This window comes from Siphateles boraxobius, unplaced genomic scaffold (genome assembly GCF_051911475.1).
Source record: "Siphateles boraxobius isolate OS27281-9 unplaced genomic scaffold, OSU_SipBor_1 49, whole genome shotgun sequence".
Classification (NCBI taxonomy): domain Eukaryota; kingdom Metazoa; phylum Chordata; class Actinopteri; order Cypriniformes; family Leuciscidae; genus Siphateles; species Siphateles boraxobius.
The window spans coordinates 2768046-2785386 of NW_027509130.1; the positions used below are offsets into that span (position 1 = coordinate 2768046).

Here is a 17341-nt window from a genome sequence, read left to right on the forward strand (position 1 = left end):
TTTGTTGAAAAAAGAAGATCTCTGAGATAAATAAAAGTGTCAAATCGACATGTCTTTAAAATTATATATAATAAAATAGGCCTAGTAAAAACATGTTTATTAAAAGTAAAAATTGCTTCATTAGGCTGTAAAACGAGTATAATATATATATATATATATATATATATATATATATATATATATATATATATATATATATATATATATATATATATATATATATATATATATATATTATATATGACATTTTTTAAAAGCGTATGACCGAGTGGGTTGTGCACAGATCTGTCAATAAAAGCATTGTCAACAGAATTCAAGATTTATATATATATATATATAATTTGCTAACGACAGAAAACGAAAAATAATAAAGATATGAGGAGAAACAACTGAAAAAAGAAAAGAAAATGAGGGTAAGAAATTAATTTATGCATCAAGCAGGCTTGAGTACACAAATTAAAGGAATTGCAAATTGAAAACGCTCGTGCTTTCTATTATTTACTGAAGATGAAATGGTTTTGAAATACTCTTTTAATCTTTTGAATATACATGAAATATTGGTTTGATGTTGGTGAACTTATCTTTGTGGATATAAAATTTACAAAGTAGTTACATTAAATTTATAACAAAGCATAACTTTATACTTTAAGTAGAGTCGGATTCATATTGCCCTTTTAAATTGCCAATAAAAGTTATTGTTACATTTTGAAGGATATTATTATTGATGCGCGCAGATCTAATCAGTAAGTAGTTCCAGCTGAAAACACGTCACCGCTGTGGGCGGGGCGAGCGAGTGCGCTGTGATATAAATGCACGAGGCTGCAAAACAGTGAAGTTTACACGGGCGCGTGCGGGAGTGGGGAGACGTCACGCCATGAATAAACATAAAATTAAATAAAATCTCAATAAAAGTGCGTTTCAGTCAAACGGACCAAAACGCAACGGTTCTCTGTGAAGGATTTCTTCAACGCATGATTATCGATACTAATGTAATTAATGGAAATCATAAGCGCAGGATAGAAACACAAGCTTTGAATCAGTAAGTGCTAGATTTATAATTATCAAGAATAACAGCAGAATGTATTTGTGCTGGGTCGTGTTGCATGGACACATTCATAGCGGATCTTTGTTTTTCTTTTGAATGACTGATGAGTTGTCCATTTTAGACTTCAGAGGAAACAAATCTAAAGATGCAGTAATATGATACTAATTGATAGGCCTAACATTTGAGGCATTGGCGTGCAGATGTATTGTGTTGGCATTTAAATTGATGGTAAAATGTGTGTTTGCACAGTTGCCCTTGGCTTTAATGGTGTACTGAGAGGACTGAAACGGGCCAAAGGTTTGCAAAAGCTGATTTATCTGTCTGCTGTGAGTGTTTAACAGCTGCTGTGTATATAAGCTTATTTCATGTCTGATTGTCAGGGAACATGTTGTTCTGTTATAGTTTTTTTGTGTATGGAACACACAAGATGCACAGGATTTGAAAATTTGAATTAAACCTCTGAGGTTTTTCTTGGAGTTAGATAATTCAGTTTTCATGTTGCATGTGTTGGAAAACACTTTCTTTAAGGGAACCCCCAACACACACACACACACACACACACACACACACACACACACACACACACACACACACACACACACACACACACACACACACACACACACACACACACACACACACACACACAGAGCATCCCATCAGAACAATGTGTAGCTACTACTTTAGTGTTTCTGTTGTCATGTTACACTATTATCATTGTGATTGAATGTGTTGTGTTGGATATTTCAGTGTTTGGATCCCTACAAATAATAACAATAATAGAAGTTAAACTGAGTAAAGATTGAGACTTCTGGTTGTTGGGGTTGAAGCTGCAGTTATTTAGTTTAGGCAGATAATGTGAATATGCTGGATGTGTTTTTGTATCTGATGGATGTGTTTTGTATCTGACGGCTGGAGTGTAAACAATCAACTAGACTTGTGAATAATTAAGGAATAAATCTATTCAGACGCACAAATGCAGTTGTTTGTTATGGCATGTGATCAAACGATGACATTGAGTGACATTGAATGCCCGACATGATTTTTTATTTTAATAGCTACGCGATCGTTTAGTTTATAATATCTATTATGGATAGGCCTATCAAAACATTAATTAAATGACCGCCGAGAATAAATCGAGCAAAGATGATATTTGATTTGCACACGTTACAATTGGTAGCTGTCATTATTAATGCGCTGTGAATAAGATAATTGCACAAGGAAATTGTCAAATCAGTTGTAACCTCTGTCTCCATATGTCTATAACGCGTTTTAAATGTATTGATGTCTGTATGGGATGAAATAATAGTGATACTATTTATGATTTATTGGCCTGTCTCTCGAGCGGCCGTGAAACGCGTCTCTTTTATGAATAATCATATGTACTTCATTACATTTACCGGCAGTGGCCGTCCTCGTATATTCTGAAACTCATCGCGGATCAGACTCTATTATAAATCTAACTATTGCAGTGCATTTAATGTACTGGTTTTAACGGAGCTTATCTGTGTTTTGAAAATGCGGAGGCGTCACATCAACATTCACACGCGTGGTGATGACGCCAAAAGCTGTGGTGTGGTGCATGCTGGGAGTTGTAGTTTTTTTTAAAACGCTCCTTCAGCAGCACCATTTTAGCAGCACTTTCTAAGGTTTCCACTCAGCTGTGTGAGTATTCAAGTGAATACATTTGTCTTTAGTTCTTAATTATAATCTATTACAGAAAGTATGTGTTGTCATTAGATAAGTTGTTGATCTAATTTTAAAACAATGGCATGCTTTCTACCATCTCAACTTTAGGTAAATTATGCCTAAACTTTGGGTTATTTTCTTCCTGTAGAAAGTAAACTCTGGCATGTTCAGAATTGTCTTGTTCTTTTTCCACTATACGCACTTTAAATTTGCTTTTTACTGTTAAAATGGAATTACAACTACACTTGAACTAGTGTAAGTGTACCAAGTGCATTTGGTGTTGAAATTTTCCTCTCTTTGCACATGTAATCCTAAATGCTTTAACCAACGGTACAGATGAGGGATTTTATAAGGATAATCACGGATTGGTACCTTGGCCATAGCATCTGCTGAAACAAACACACATGCACACTGACAGTCAATGAATTGTGTATTTATAGTTGTTTAACCAGTCTGTCTTTGTCTTTCCAGAGGCTTTGAAGAAACTGAATCTCGGAGAGCTGCTGCTCAGTCTTTGGACTTCAGCGCCAATTCTGGAGTTTTAAAAATCAACTTGTCTCTGACAATCATTTAAGCAATTTCTAAGCAACAATCCAAAAATCAGAGGCCCTTGCTTTTAAATTGACATTTAAGGCTCAGATTAAAGACTCACCTTAACTTTTGCAAGAAATGTTAAGACGGCCGTAGGTCCCTGCATCACCAAAAGAACTCCCAAGAAATAATCAAAATCATCATGCATCTGGAGGTGAAGGTTGCATTGAACTTCATCGTGTCATATTTGTACAACAAGCTCCCGCGCCGCAGGGCTGATCTGTTTGGCGAGGAGTTGGAGCGTATCCTGGTGTCCCGTTTCGAAGGTCACTGGTACCCCGAGGCTCCTTTACGTGGCTCTGCCTTCCGGTGCCTCCATCTGGGGGCTCCCAGGGACCCAGTTGTGGAGCTGGCAGCCAGAAGAAGTGGTCTGGACACAGAGGAGGTCCGAGCCAATGTTCCCCCCGAGCTCAGCATTTGGATCGACCCTTACGAAGTATCCTACCAGATAGGGGAAAAGGGTGCAATTAAAGTCCTCTACATGGAGGATCCGACAAGTTTAGGATGCGAGGTCGAAAGATCCGACGTCATGCTCAATGGAGACCTGGAGTTCGAGGAAGTTAAGAATCTGAGCTTTAACCCAGAGGCTCAGGTGTTCGTTCCCATCGGAGGCCAGGTGTCGCCGGTCATGCTACCGTCACTCTCCAGTTCGCCGACTCCCCTTTCTACCTCATCTTGCCCAGGGTTGTTCGGTTACGCCACTCCCAGCACTCCCACCAATCCCAGCACTCATTCCTCCAACACATCCACCCCGTCTCCGCCAAGTGCCAGCCTCATCTACCCTCCGTCCAGCTCCAGGCCAACACCTCATCCAATCACCTTCACCACAGCCAGCTTCGCCGCCACCAAATTTGGCTCCACGAAGATGAAGAAGTGCGGGAACCCTGGAGTTTCCTCTAGTCCTGGCGTTGTAGTCGTAGCTCCCCAGCAAAGGATGATCACCCGCTCTCCCAACTCCATCTCCCCACCAGGGCTGGTCAACCACAAACCCCTTTCCCTTTCCATGCACTCTCTGGCTGGACCTATCCCAAGCCAACTGTCTCCTAATGCCAAAGAGTTTGTGTTTCCCATTTCCCAGAGGCCCCTCTACTTCGATGCAGAAGTTGCGCCAATCTCCCCGTTCCAGGGTCCGCACCCACACGCTTCCTTCGACCCGTTCTCCAGCCCCCCACCAGGCCAGGCTGTGGGAATCATTGGGGCCAACAGTGGAATTTCCTTCATGGATAAGCCACCATTTGTGGAAGGACTCGGATACAACCTGCAGTATTCCGGCCAGGCCTTTCAACCCGTGGTGTTGGCCAACTAAAGTCTCAGAGCTGAAGAGATCCCAATGCTGAAAGTCTTTCCTTTTTCCCCTCCTTCATGAATCATTGTCACTTACCACCATGACAAATCAAGAGTGTTATGACTACTAACTGAGTATTGCTTATGATTGCTACTTTACCAATCATTTGTTTCTTGTTTTATGATGATGTTATTTTTAATTAGTTGGAGTAACCAGCCTCCTGTTACACCGGTGTTATTGCTTTTGTTGTTTTTCAGTAACGAGTCACTTGATTATGGTATCCCAATTGTTTTCTCTACATAATTTGATGATTTATGCTTTGATTGCTACTTTTAAAATTGATTCTGGGGGGAAAGAAAGCTAATATTCTTATGGAAGATTCTAGATGCTAAAAAGGGATTTCTGGCATGGTGTTCATGTTCAGAAATATGACTCTCTGGAGATATCAGCAACATTAACAGTTCGGTCGCACCTCAGTGGTCATAATTGAGGATTTATGGTAATTTTATGACTTGTTCGCTGAACCGATGTGGGTCTTGTGCTCATGACTTGCACATTCTGTACATTGGTTTAACTTTAGGATTCTCTTTTTCAGTTTGGATGCATTAAGCCAAATCCTGATGAAACCAGCCAGTGTTTGAACCCTTTTCTATTGCCGTCAAGAGTCAGATTGTGGATTGATGTCGTACATTTTTGCATTCTCTCAAGATCTCGTAAATTCAGCCACAGAAGAAGAACAGGCAGAATAATTGGAGGATTGTTGTGCGGGTCTGATTGGTTTCGCTCTTACACGTAGGCTCTCGGTCAGAAAGTACTGGTTTTGGAGCAGAGGAGGTTTTGATAAACCGCTAAATGTCTTTGAAGGGGTGTGGCATGAGATTAAAGGTCATTGGTGCAGAGACCCTCAGATTACCTTTCCAGCATGTTGAATTCAATGCATTGTTTGTGTGTTCCAGAGGTCATAAATCGTGGTTTGGGAGAGATGCTCCCGTGAAAATTGCACTTTGTTTTCTCAGCTCCAGGACTCTGAATGTTACCTCATATTCCGACTGCAGTGGCTGTGTTTTGTTAAGTGTTTATTGTGCTGGGATGGAGGCTTGCGTTCTAGAATCTTCTTGAAGGCTGGAGCCTTATGACGGGTTCCGTTTATGACATCACTTCCCCCTCAGCGTTCCGTCCCGTCCTGCCGCGTTGCACTTTACGCATCGGGCCTTTGGAAACTCTCGTAAGGCCTCACAATAAACTCTATATGCTAGATGCTAAAGGTCCTTTTACTTGCCCTTTAATGCCAATTATGTCTGAACTATAGCTTGGTAATGTAGTTTAAAGATTGTATTAAAAAGGAAGGGTTTTGGGTGAGACTGTATGTACGTCCTGACCCTGTTGTGACGTCCCTCGCTGACGATGAAACGTCAGCTTCGTGAATATTTCAATCGTTCCATTGATTTCATTTGGGGTGGGTGGGGTTTAGATTTCTCTATAAATGCTATGACTGGTTGTATTTTTACATTTGTTTGTAATTTATTTACAATTTTTCTATATTTTTTCGTGTTTTTTCAAAAGAGTTCTCTATGGCATTTATAAAGCAAATTAAGAGATATATACCATGATGACATAAATGTATATATTTCTTATGTTTGAGATCTTTTGTTTAGTTTCTTACGTGCTGAAGTTATTTTTTCAGAAATAACTATGGATATAAATATATGCAAGATGAAATGACTAATAAAATGTTTAACAAAGTGCTGAAAATACTTTCTGTAGAAGTCATTCAATCAAAGAGTTTTTTTTTCTTTTCTGTTTTTCCATTTTCTCCTGTTTATGGAAGGATGTTGAAGCTCTTGAAGGGTTTGGTTTTCGTAATGAAGTAGATTAATTATTCCATAGCATGCCTGTATACTTTATAAACCTCAAACCCAAAACGTTCAGCTAGTGGTTCCTCCTTTGTTCAGTGTAGGTTTTTCTTACATTTATCAATGTTATTGACCCTTAAATATACACGCATACAAACATTTATAATTTTGTCAGTCTATTGTAATTGGCAAACAATACTAATAAATATGCAATTTGAGAATTTTCTGATAGTATCGCAATGTAATGCAAAACAAAACTGAACACTTACAGAAAATATCAAGAAATGTTTTCAGGTTTACAAAACCACTCAAGCTCTGGGTTTCTTTTAATTTGATTAATTAATTTGAATTGGCTTGCTTCAGAAAAGGGTAATTATTCATTTCGAAAAAGAGTTTATGAATCAATAAGATAGGGCTGGACATTGTTAATTTTTGACTAGCTTTCTGATGAATATCCATCTTTTCTCAGCAGGTCATTGTGTTTGTTTTTCGACGCTATAAGTGCAGAATGAAAATGTTTCAACATGTTATTATGATAACCACGGTCCTGTTCTCATGCTGTATTCCAGACCAGCTGTTTGAACACCTGTGTTGATAAAGTTCAGGGTCATGACCTCTGACTCTCAACCACAGCCAATCAAGACACAGAACTGTTTACATGGGGTCGTTGCAATGTCGTTTTCCAATACCGTTCAAAACGCATGTTTTTATTTTTTATTTTTTTTTATCAAACATCAATTGGAAATATAGCAAGTTTATATAGAATCTCCATTTGGACTTTTTTTCATGGCTGTTTAAATCTGTCTAAATGTTTTCATTGTAGTAATTGACCAACACGTCTAAAAGAAGTTTGTGTGTTTGGCTTTTCTTTACCTTATGTCTGCCTTTTCAGGGTCTGATTCTTTAAAGGACATTGAAAATGGAAAGTGTTTTTTATATATTTTTTTTCTTTCTCTTCATATAAAGCTCTTAAAGTGTCTCACATCGACTCTTCCACCTGTTGCTGTACAGCTAGCAACTTGCATTGATCTGGTAATCAGTGTGTATCTGGATCCAATCCTATTTTGCTTAGAAAAAACGGCACAAAAGTGAAATGGATGACCTGATCCTGGATAGTAAAACATGGGATTTCCAAATCTAGATCCAGATGAAACTTTATGAGCACCTGGACCCTGGAAGATCAAGTTCATTTAATGAGATTTTGTGGTGATAAAAAAAGGCATGAGAAAAAGGAAAAAAAAAAACAAACACGTCCGTAATGTGTTCTTTTGCTTGCATCAAAAGAACATGTTTGAGACAAGAATGTCATCCTATAGAACAGTAAAAAGACTTTCAGCCAAAAAAATTTAAATAAAAAATCAGGAGGTCAGTAAATAAACTCAGGTAATGAATCGATTACATGATATCAAACAAGCTGAAGTACATCAGGAGATATGGAAGTGATCATAACATTAACAAAATATATATATATATATATCAATAAAAGCATTTATTAATCTTTGTTTTATGTTAAATAGGCTAGTACAAATTTAAATTTTCCTGTTAAATTTAAATTTTCCTGTTAGTTCAGTGCATTAACTAATATTAGTACTATTTAAAAATCAAATGATGGCTACATGTTAATGTTTAAATTAACATTAATAGATTGAATGAGAGGCGCGGGTGTTTCATTGCATGTGTCATACTTTCATTTGTGTTCATTTATTACCAATCAAATTGTGATGTTTAGTGTCTCTCAGCAGCACACAAACTAAACCATAACCTGATGAGAAATCCTGAGAATGGCTGACCATAAAAAACACTTTCATTAGTCACATAAAATCCTGAGAGTTTATCTTAATGTTTAAATAAGAGAATACATGTCCTCGCCTTGAAGATAGAGGTGACTTCATTCTCTCTCTTCAGAGTCAGACACATCCAGATCATTGTGTCTCTGAAGCAGATGTTATGTAACGACGCTCGGCTGTTCGGCTGATTGTTACGCAACATCACGCTGAGAATATTAATGAATGAATCCGACGCATGGAGGAGGAAAACAAACACACACACACACCACTTCCAGAGGATAGACGTGCAAACCATCTACAAACAAAACCAGTTATATTTATTTATAATAAGGACCGGTTCACACAGAACGCGCTCTTTTAATAACTGCAAACGCGCGAACTTCTTTAAACTTGACCTCCGCGTTTTTAGAACGCCACGTCATGCGCGAGCGCAACGATTAAACGTGTCCGTCTAGCGCGTTTACATTAAATAATAATGGAAAAGCATCTCAGTCGAATTGAAAATCGCGTTAAATGTAAACATTACTGCACAGGTGCTCGCGTGCACGCGCAAAGTCATTCATTCATAACTGTCGTCACCATAGACATCAGTGTCTATGGTCGCCACTGCAGTTGTCTAGCGCACGTGACGTCACCAGCAACAGCCAATCATAGCACAGATCCATCATGACCTCAACAAGGTTAGATAATTTATATCTTCCTTTATTAATATGCATGATACAAGATACAGTCATAACATACTGCATAACACGAGGAAAGTGTCTTTTTATAAAAACAACACATCACTGTTTTAAAAAAAACATATGTATGTATTTTTAGAAATGCAAGTTAAATGGTTTTATTACAGACAAAAAAGAGCTTGCTACATTTTAGCTTTATAGAGTCTGACACAGTCTGGAGTTTATGTAACAGATTTTAATGAAAATCAACGTCACAATTCAGTTTAAATCAATGAAATCGGCATAGAAATTCAAACTTCATTAAAAACACAGTGACTGACAGGAGAAAGTTTTGTATTGTTTGGTTTGAAGAATGATATGAAATCAAACAGGAGTAAAAAAAGAGCAGCGCGCTATGCTCATTTAAAACAACAAAAATACCAAAATATGCGAAAGTTTACGGAAGAGAAGGACACGCCCACTGTGACATCACAATGACATCAGCATGCACTAACGACTCCTTAATATACAATATTTTTTGCCTGTAAATTCTTGTAACCCGTTTTACAGAAACACAATCCTGATTACATTACCTTTTAAAATGCATATATATACATATATATGTATATATATAAATATATGAAAATAAAAATTATGTTTTTATAGCTTCAACAAAAAAAAATTGTAAGCACACTTTGTGGTCATGACTTTTATGAGCACTGAAAACAAACAATATACATAACTAATAATCTATCAAAGTCCATAAAACACTGGAAGCACATTATGACTTTTTGCCATTTAAAAAAAAAAACACGTCCCTTTGAAAAACCAGCGAAGAACCAGTGAGACTAATGTCGGTGACTCACTGCACGATTTACATGAAAAAAAAACAATCACATTTATTTCACAATGGTTTACAAATGCAAGAATTTATCTCAAAATGCTAATTTATTATTAATGCATTATTGAAAGCATTATTAATTAGAATAAAAAGAACCCAAAAACGTTTTGCACAGAAACTCATTCTGCTTGTGTTTTATGACTGACGCAACTACAGCAAACAAACAAAACACCAACACTTAAAGTTAAAACCAATAAAAACGTGTTAGTTAATCTAATCTGAGGTAAAGATGAGTCACGTATTATTGCCCTGGATTAAACGCTGAAAACAAAACAGATCCAGTTTGAGTCCTCGCTCACAGTTAAAACCCAGCTGTCCCGAGTCACGTTTGGGAAAGATACAGCTAAAAACGTCCCGTTCACATCATGAGATCCGTCTGGAAGAGCAAACGACACTCGGACTCAAGCGCGTCGTCGATCTGCACTCGACTCTGCAATAAACAAGCTTCCATATTGCGTTTTCTTCAACAAACCTCCTGTACACAAACATAAATAACAACGTGTCGAGTGCAAACAAGGGGAGAAAACACACTCAAAACTAGCCGAAAAGAGCCGCGAGGTCACGGTTACTCCAACCAAACGCTCTCAGACTCTCGTTTTTTTACGCCTTATGGAAACTTTCGCAGACTTGAAACCCTTTTTCCTCCGTTCGGCCCACGTTGGCGTCTTCACCTCGTCTCCACACTGATTTAGCTCTAAACTCGGGCCACGCTAGGGGTCGTGGATGAGGTATGAGGGGTCAAAGGTCATGCTGTGGTATCTTAAATGGTGCCCTTTCTCTGTTAGATCTTGTTTTAAAACATTATTGAACGTTGGCGTCGGCCACGGAGTGAGTGATGAGTGTTCGGGTGAGTGTGTCCCTCACAGCGCACCGTACTTGGCCTCGTACAGGGACATGATCTTCTGGCAGCGTCCGCAGTCTTTCCGCAGCTCGGCCACCTCGCGACGCATCGCTGCGTTCTCCCGCTCCAGGAACGAGGCGCGCACCGCGATCTGGTTCTCCTTCAGGCGCCGGGCGTCACGAGAACGCTTCGCCGCCACGTTGTTCTTCTTCCTCCGACACCAGTATTTGTCATCCTGCGGGAAACAGCGTGAACATCTCGTTACCGAAGCGGATTAAAAAGATTTCACACGAAACTACCTAATCAAAAACAGTTAACACTAACATGCTGTAAATTGAATTACATTTTTTTTCATAGTCTACAGTAATACAGTGTCCGCCAACTTGGTATTTCATTTTTCCTGTTAAAAAAAAAAAAAAAGGTTATTAAACAGATGTTTACAAAATAAAACTTTTTTTAATTCGAACAAAAAAAAAAAAAGCGCTAACTGAAGTAAACTTCCTCCGACGCCAGTATTTGTCATTCTGCGGGAAACAGATTTCACGTGTCACTACATTTACTAAACAAAACATGCTGTAAATGATTCTTTTTATAGCCTGTGTTTCATGTATTATAAGAACACATAAGCTGAATACATTTTAAATTTGAAGTACAGTCCAAAACAGTGTCCGCCAACTTAGTTTTAACACAGACTTAATAAATAAAAAATAAACCTTTAGGAAAAATGAAATACTGTTACAATCCATGAACCAAATCCAGCAGCTACGAGGTGAATCACAACATGACAAAGTGTGACTTCAAGCAAAAAAGTATTTGAAAATCGGTCAAAACCACGAATGCTGTGAACTTAACGAGAAGTTCAATATAATAATTTAAAAAATATTTTTTTAAAGTTGTTTACTGTGAGTATAGAAACAATGGTCTTTTTGGTGAATAATTAGCTTTTAGCTAGCTCTGGCTCCACATTGGTACCAAACACCCACTTCACTTCATCCAGTCAATTCATGACGATCGAAATCAAGCCCAGCCCTACAGTTTATGACCAGTTTTGTCTGGAAATGTCAGATAGCAGAAGTGAAACGGTTGCGAAGAGTAATTCATGTTGCCTGTTAGTTGATGATGGATCAATCAGAAGTTACTGAGAGGCATCTCAAGTTAATCTCAAATTAATTTGTGCATTTATGTTATTATTTCGGCAGTGAAGAAAACCAAATAGCTAGCTAGCATGATTGCTAAATAGCAGCATGTTAACATCTAAGCATTAGATTTGTACTCATTATTTTTCCCGGATGACTAGCGACAGATCTAGCTGTTCATAAACACGTTCTGAATGACTGCGTTTCACATTCTCAGACAGTTTTCAGACTCACCTTGGCATCTTCGGCAACGTACACTTTCTTGGCCTTCTTGATCATGGGCTGCGGCTTGAGCTCGTCCTCGGAGAAGCGGTGTTTGCGCGGATTGAAGAGCTCTCCTCCGGGAACGCTGGACAGGACCAGGTCTGTGGGGTCCGGCTGGAAGCAGATGTTCACCTCGATCTCCTCGGGGTCCATCGGGGGCGGCGTCACGCGCTCCAGCTCGGCTTGGGAGTCTGGCAGGGGAAAAACAGAGCGATGCAGTCAGCCGTGAGCCGACAACATATCGTCATCATAACAGCAGCTCGGTGAAGGCTAACAATGTCCATGTATACAAGATGGAGTTTTTAAATGAATTTTTTGTTTGTTTGTTTTTAAATTAAAACAGCCCACTCAAATAACTGTCAGTATTTATGATATTTGTAATAATGACATTTCCATGATACTGATGTCACTCAAACTGCATGGATTGATGTAGAGACGAGCACTATGACCAATATCGTACATATTACAGTTAGGGATGCACCGAAATTACGGCTACTGAAATTTTAAGGCCAAAAACAGCTATTTTTGGTTTTGGAAACCAGTGACCGGAATAATTATACTAGCGTTTCTCCGAAAGGCACGTTATGACGTGTTCAGCGTCTGTTTCTTTCACACAATGTGGATAAGCTACAACAGTTAAACATGTGAGCTGGACACTAGCTCTGGATTGACAATATTAATCTGATGTGGTTTTTTAAGTCTAAAATCTTTTAGTCTGTGCTGTTTTCTGTTGATACGTGAACAAAACTAAACATTTGTTCCATCCAATAATTGCAAAATGCTTTTTTTCTTACTTTTAATATGAAGCAAAGTCTCAACATTCAAAATAATTTGATTGTGTTATGAAATTGTAACACGAAAATGTCATTTTGGCGCTCTTTAATACGTTTTTTTTTTTTTTTTTGCGGAGCTGCTATAATAAGTGAATTTCCCTGGTGTGGGATTAATAAAGTCTACCTACCTATTTACCTATTCATCTGTTGAGCGCACGACTGCTGACAGACGTGAATGAGCAGCCTTTTTTATTAATTTACTTTATTTTTTAATTTTATACTTAAAGAATTTGGTTTGACCCCTTTAATTTCCAATCTTATCACTTGTAATACTCACTATCACAGAGCTTTAAGTTCATCCAGTTTCCGAACTCTCTTAATTCAGATCATTTTACACACATAAAAAATGTTGTCATTTACTATATCATACTCATTCTGTTGTCTGACAAAAAATATGTAGGAAATGAGAACAGCTTTATTGGACATTCGGCCATATTATATTATATTAATTATTATAATAAAGGAAGTGAGCATGAATTTGGAGAGAAAACACATTAGGCAGGCAGAACGCAAGTACGATGTGATGACGTCATGAATATGCTAATTGACGTATGGCATCACCTAGCGACATTTAGCATTAGCTACTTTCCTTTAAATATAGTTGTCAACAGTGCGTGCTTGTTTGCCAGCTCACCTGTTGTGGTCTCATCATTGCTCACTTCCTGTTCCTCCACATCACTCTCAGAGAGCGGATCCTCCTCGGGCATCTGTGTGTTTGTTTGTGTGTTTGGTGTCATCTGCGCGTCTGCGCTCGCGTGACGCTCGGCCTCCAGGCTCCTGCTCAGCTCCTCCTCCAGCGTGACGGGGATCTCGTTCTCCAGCAGGAACTCGTCCAGGTCCATGTACTCCAGGTGGAAGGTCTCGCCGTCGTACGGGATGGTCTTGTCCCAGATGGTGGGCGTGAGCGAGGCGGAGACGCCCCCCGAAACATCACTGCCCCCCGACGTCCCATCGCCAGCCGAACCCTGCTTCTCCTTCTCGATGTCTGCGAGAGACGAGCCACAGTTCACAGGCAAATATCACAGAAGAGAAGTACTATTTCAATGCCAGCTTCAGTGAGCTTACAAAAATACACTAGATTAAAAGGACATAAGGTGTTTTAAGTTTACATATAATTAAAAAATCTAAAATGATTTCTGGAAGGAAGTAAAATGTATTAAACACAGTAACACGGACCAAAGATTTACAAACACAAGGCATACATAATGTAAAACCGGTAACACTTGACTTTACAATAAGGTTCATTAGTTTACACTCTATTAACTGACATTAATTAATTAGTTAATAAAAATACAGCTGTTCATTGTTTGTTCATGTTAGTTCACAGTGCATTTACTAATATTAACAAATACAACCATTTGATTTTTATAAAGTATTAGTAAATGTTGGAATTAACATTTAAAAGATTAACAAATGCTGCAGATCATCATTAGTTCATGTTAACTAATGTTAATCAACTAACCTTATTGAAAAGTGTTACCGTTAAACCATATTAGCCTAAATGATGCTGAATACATCAAATAATAAAACAATACTTTTTTGAAAATTCTGACACAATGCAAAAAAACCTAAAAAAAAAACAACAACAAAAAACCCCTTGATGGTTTAAAATTAAATCAAATGTCTTAATTGTTCCTCTTGGTTTTGAACCAATGAACTTTGAGCCGCAAATGTTACTGACGACAGACAGGCTTTGTGAAATTCAGGCCTTTAGACATTGTGGCTTCACATTACACACTGATCAGTGTTGGTTATCAGTAACTAGTTGTGTTAGTTGCTGGTCAGAAAACATTAGAAAGGATTTGACACCAAAACGAGGTGGTAGTTACGAGTTAAAAAGATTCACATCTGATGCGGGTTATTATCATGTGAGATAAGAATATTATCAATAATGTCCATAAAGGACAAATGAGGTAAAACCACAAGATGATATTATGTTAATTAGGTTAACTAAAACACTAACACTAGAGTAGGCTACTTTTTTATTTATTTTATGTTTACCATTGTTAATATAATGGTTTATATCTTGATTTAAAAATGAAGACCTGACAAAGACCTTCATTGGTCAAAACATTGCAATTTATTTAAGTTTTATGGGAACATATGTGCCTTTTTTCATTTCTTTACATGTACATTTATTAATTTACCCAACACTGATATTCTGTGAACACGATTGATTAATCTGGCAATCGTTCCCTACCCATTAACATTGTTCCCACACAATTATGAACATTTAATTTCCAGGTTTTCAATGACCATGGGAACACTGATGGTAAAATATCATGTTACTTTGATGGTATCAGATGACAATACCATGGCAACTTGATATGTAATTATGCCAACATTCTTGTGCCATTGTGTTTTGATATTACACTAAGATTCCTCAACAAAATACCCTGGTATTATTACACAGAACATGCCAAAATAACCACAGTATTATGATAATAATGATACATTGGCTAGTTTGAATGTTTTTTAGCACGTCAGTTATTCCCAATGTCTTAACACTAAACTACCATGCACCATACAACGCAGTTTATTCAATTGGGCGTCATATAAAATTATATGTTTTTATTGACATATACACAATGATATTTTAAGTATAAACATGAATGTGATATTATTATAGTAAAGTACCGCGGTATTTCCATCTTATACCGTCAATATACCCGCACTTTTTCTGAGGGAACTTTGTGTTCTTTTGAGGAACCAATGAACGCGGCAGCTGTGGAGGTGAAGCCAAGTACACGACGACAACGCACACGATGAACACAACGATCTGTAGCCTTTTTGGTTTACATATTGGCAGGTTTTATGGTCCTTACCGTTATCTTGATCCGCCAGTATATTTGGAGGCGGAATATTCATGATCTTCTTTAAAACAAAAGATTTCTGAGAACCGACGGTCGCCCTTACCGACGCCTGTCCGGGCATGGTTAGTTCAATATTATCGTGGAAAATAAACAAGCTTCGGCGATGTCGCTTATATTCTTTAAACCTCCTGTTCCTGTTTGAGAAACTGCCAAAACAACACCGTAGAGATCCACTCGATCGTAGCGTATTGGGCAAAGCAATTACATATTCACGAGGAACGCCCCGCTCGAAGCGCTGATTGGTTGTCTGGCCAACGGAAAATTAATATTTAAACAGACAAGCTCTCTGATTGGTCAACTGTTCATCCGCAGGCAGCCACAACAATAAGCAAAACAAGGTGAACGCTCGTCTCTTTGTTCCGAAAACAAACGAAGAATGTCCTTATAATGACCCTGAACACGAGACAAGGGCAAAATAGACTCAACATCATCATGACCCAACAACATCCATCAAAAAAGCACATTATAGCCTATTAAACTACTTACTTATATTTTAACAAGTGAACGGTAAGCATATAGCCTATCCATGCGACTTTAGAGTGAACTTCTTGGTACATTAAAAATCTTCACTACAGTGTGTGTATGTACTCGGGCAGTTGTATTTTTCCGCACGGCGAGCTCGTGCCTCCACACGTGATGTCAGCACGCGCACGCGCTCAGTGGGCGGGGCTTCTGCACGTGCGGAGTACATGCTCTGCAAGACATGGCATGTATTTATAATCACCACAAAGGTGTCTACCGTCGCGTTTAGTTTCAGGGCTGTTCCTTAGGAAGCAGATGCTTCAAATAACAAGGACTGAACGGGAAAAACAGGCCTTCGCATTTCACACATCAACTTTAGCCTACATCCTTAGGAACATATTTGGACATATTAGTCATATGGACTACTTTTATGAGGCCAGGCCTATAGATAGCTCCAGTCCCCATTAACTTCATAAGATATTCTCCGAATATAATCCTTTTGTGTTTCACATAAGAAATATTCATGGGTTTGGATAGACACAAGAATATGATGTAAATATGACAACATTTCCATTTTGGAGTGAACTAACCATTACAAAAAGTACTGTGGTGTTTTGCTCAAGGTCACCTCAGTATTTAAGACTATATTTGATCCAACTAACCGGTATTAAGAATAAAATGACATTGAGTTTAAACAAGGTAATACTGAAATCTGTGCAGAGAATAGCAGAGCATGCATGTGAAATACACACAGGGTTAGAAAGGGAACATTTTGTTCTGTTCCTCTTGGACCGCACTGAAATGAGAGAATGTGTAATGACAGATTATGAACACAAGCTTTCACACCCAACACAATGAATGTCAGATTCATGCATGCCTCAATTATAATCAAACATCCTGCTGCTTGAATCTGCTCTATTTCAGAGGGAACATTGAATGTCTTTTATTCAAATGACCTCAGCTAAATCAGCCGGTTTCCACTGACATGAATGTGATGCATAGGCTATGACTTGTACATCGTGTGTAAATTGCAGTGGCTTGATAAGGGCACTTATACTTTATACAACAGCAGTATTTTTACTCAAATATTTAGTCTGACATTTTGGAGGAATTTAGCTTCTC

At 38.2% G+C, this 17341-nt stretch overlaps 2 protein-coding genes across 5 annotated transcripts in view; one reads left to right on the top strand and one right to left on the bottom strand.

Annotated features, from left to right (window-relative positions):
• tefb (TEF transcription factor, PAR bZIP family member b) overlaps nt 1–17341 on the bottom strand; it is a 140113-nt gene that overhangs the window by 122131 nt on the left and 641 nt on the right. The window contains exons 2-5 of one of the 4 annotated variants that reach the window (XR_013194751.1): nt 15710–17015; nt 13519–13869; nt 12022–12242; nt 10218–10886 (exon numbers count right to left, since the gene is read on the bottom strand). Coding sequence is in view for 2 of the 4 variants with exons in the window: in XM_077202490.1 (XP_077058605.1) it covers nt 10671–10886; nt 12022–12242; nt 13519–13869; nt 15710–15818 (897 nt within the window). In the remaining 2 variants the exon portion in view is untranslated. Of the gene's footprint in view, nt 1–8938; nt 10887–12021; nt 12243–13518; nt 13870–15709; nt 17016–17341 lie in introns of those variants that run through there. The other 3 variants (XM_077202490.1, XR_013194752.1, XM_077202491.1) reach the window with 3 other exon arrangements.
• On the top strand, nt 812–6362 carry tob2 (transducer of ERBB2, 2). Its single transcript, XM_077202475.1, has 2 exons — nt 812–1039; nt 3206–6362. Exon 2 carries the CDS (start codon nt 3468–3470, stop codon nt 4629–4631), a length of 1164 nt encoding a protein of 387 aa, XP_077058590.1. The 5' UTR covers nt 812–1039; nt 3206–3467; the 3' UTR covers nt 4632–6362.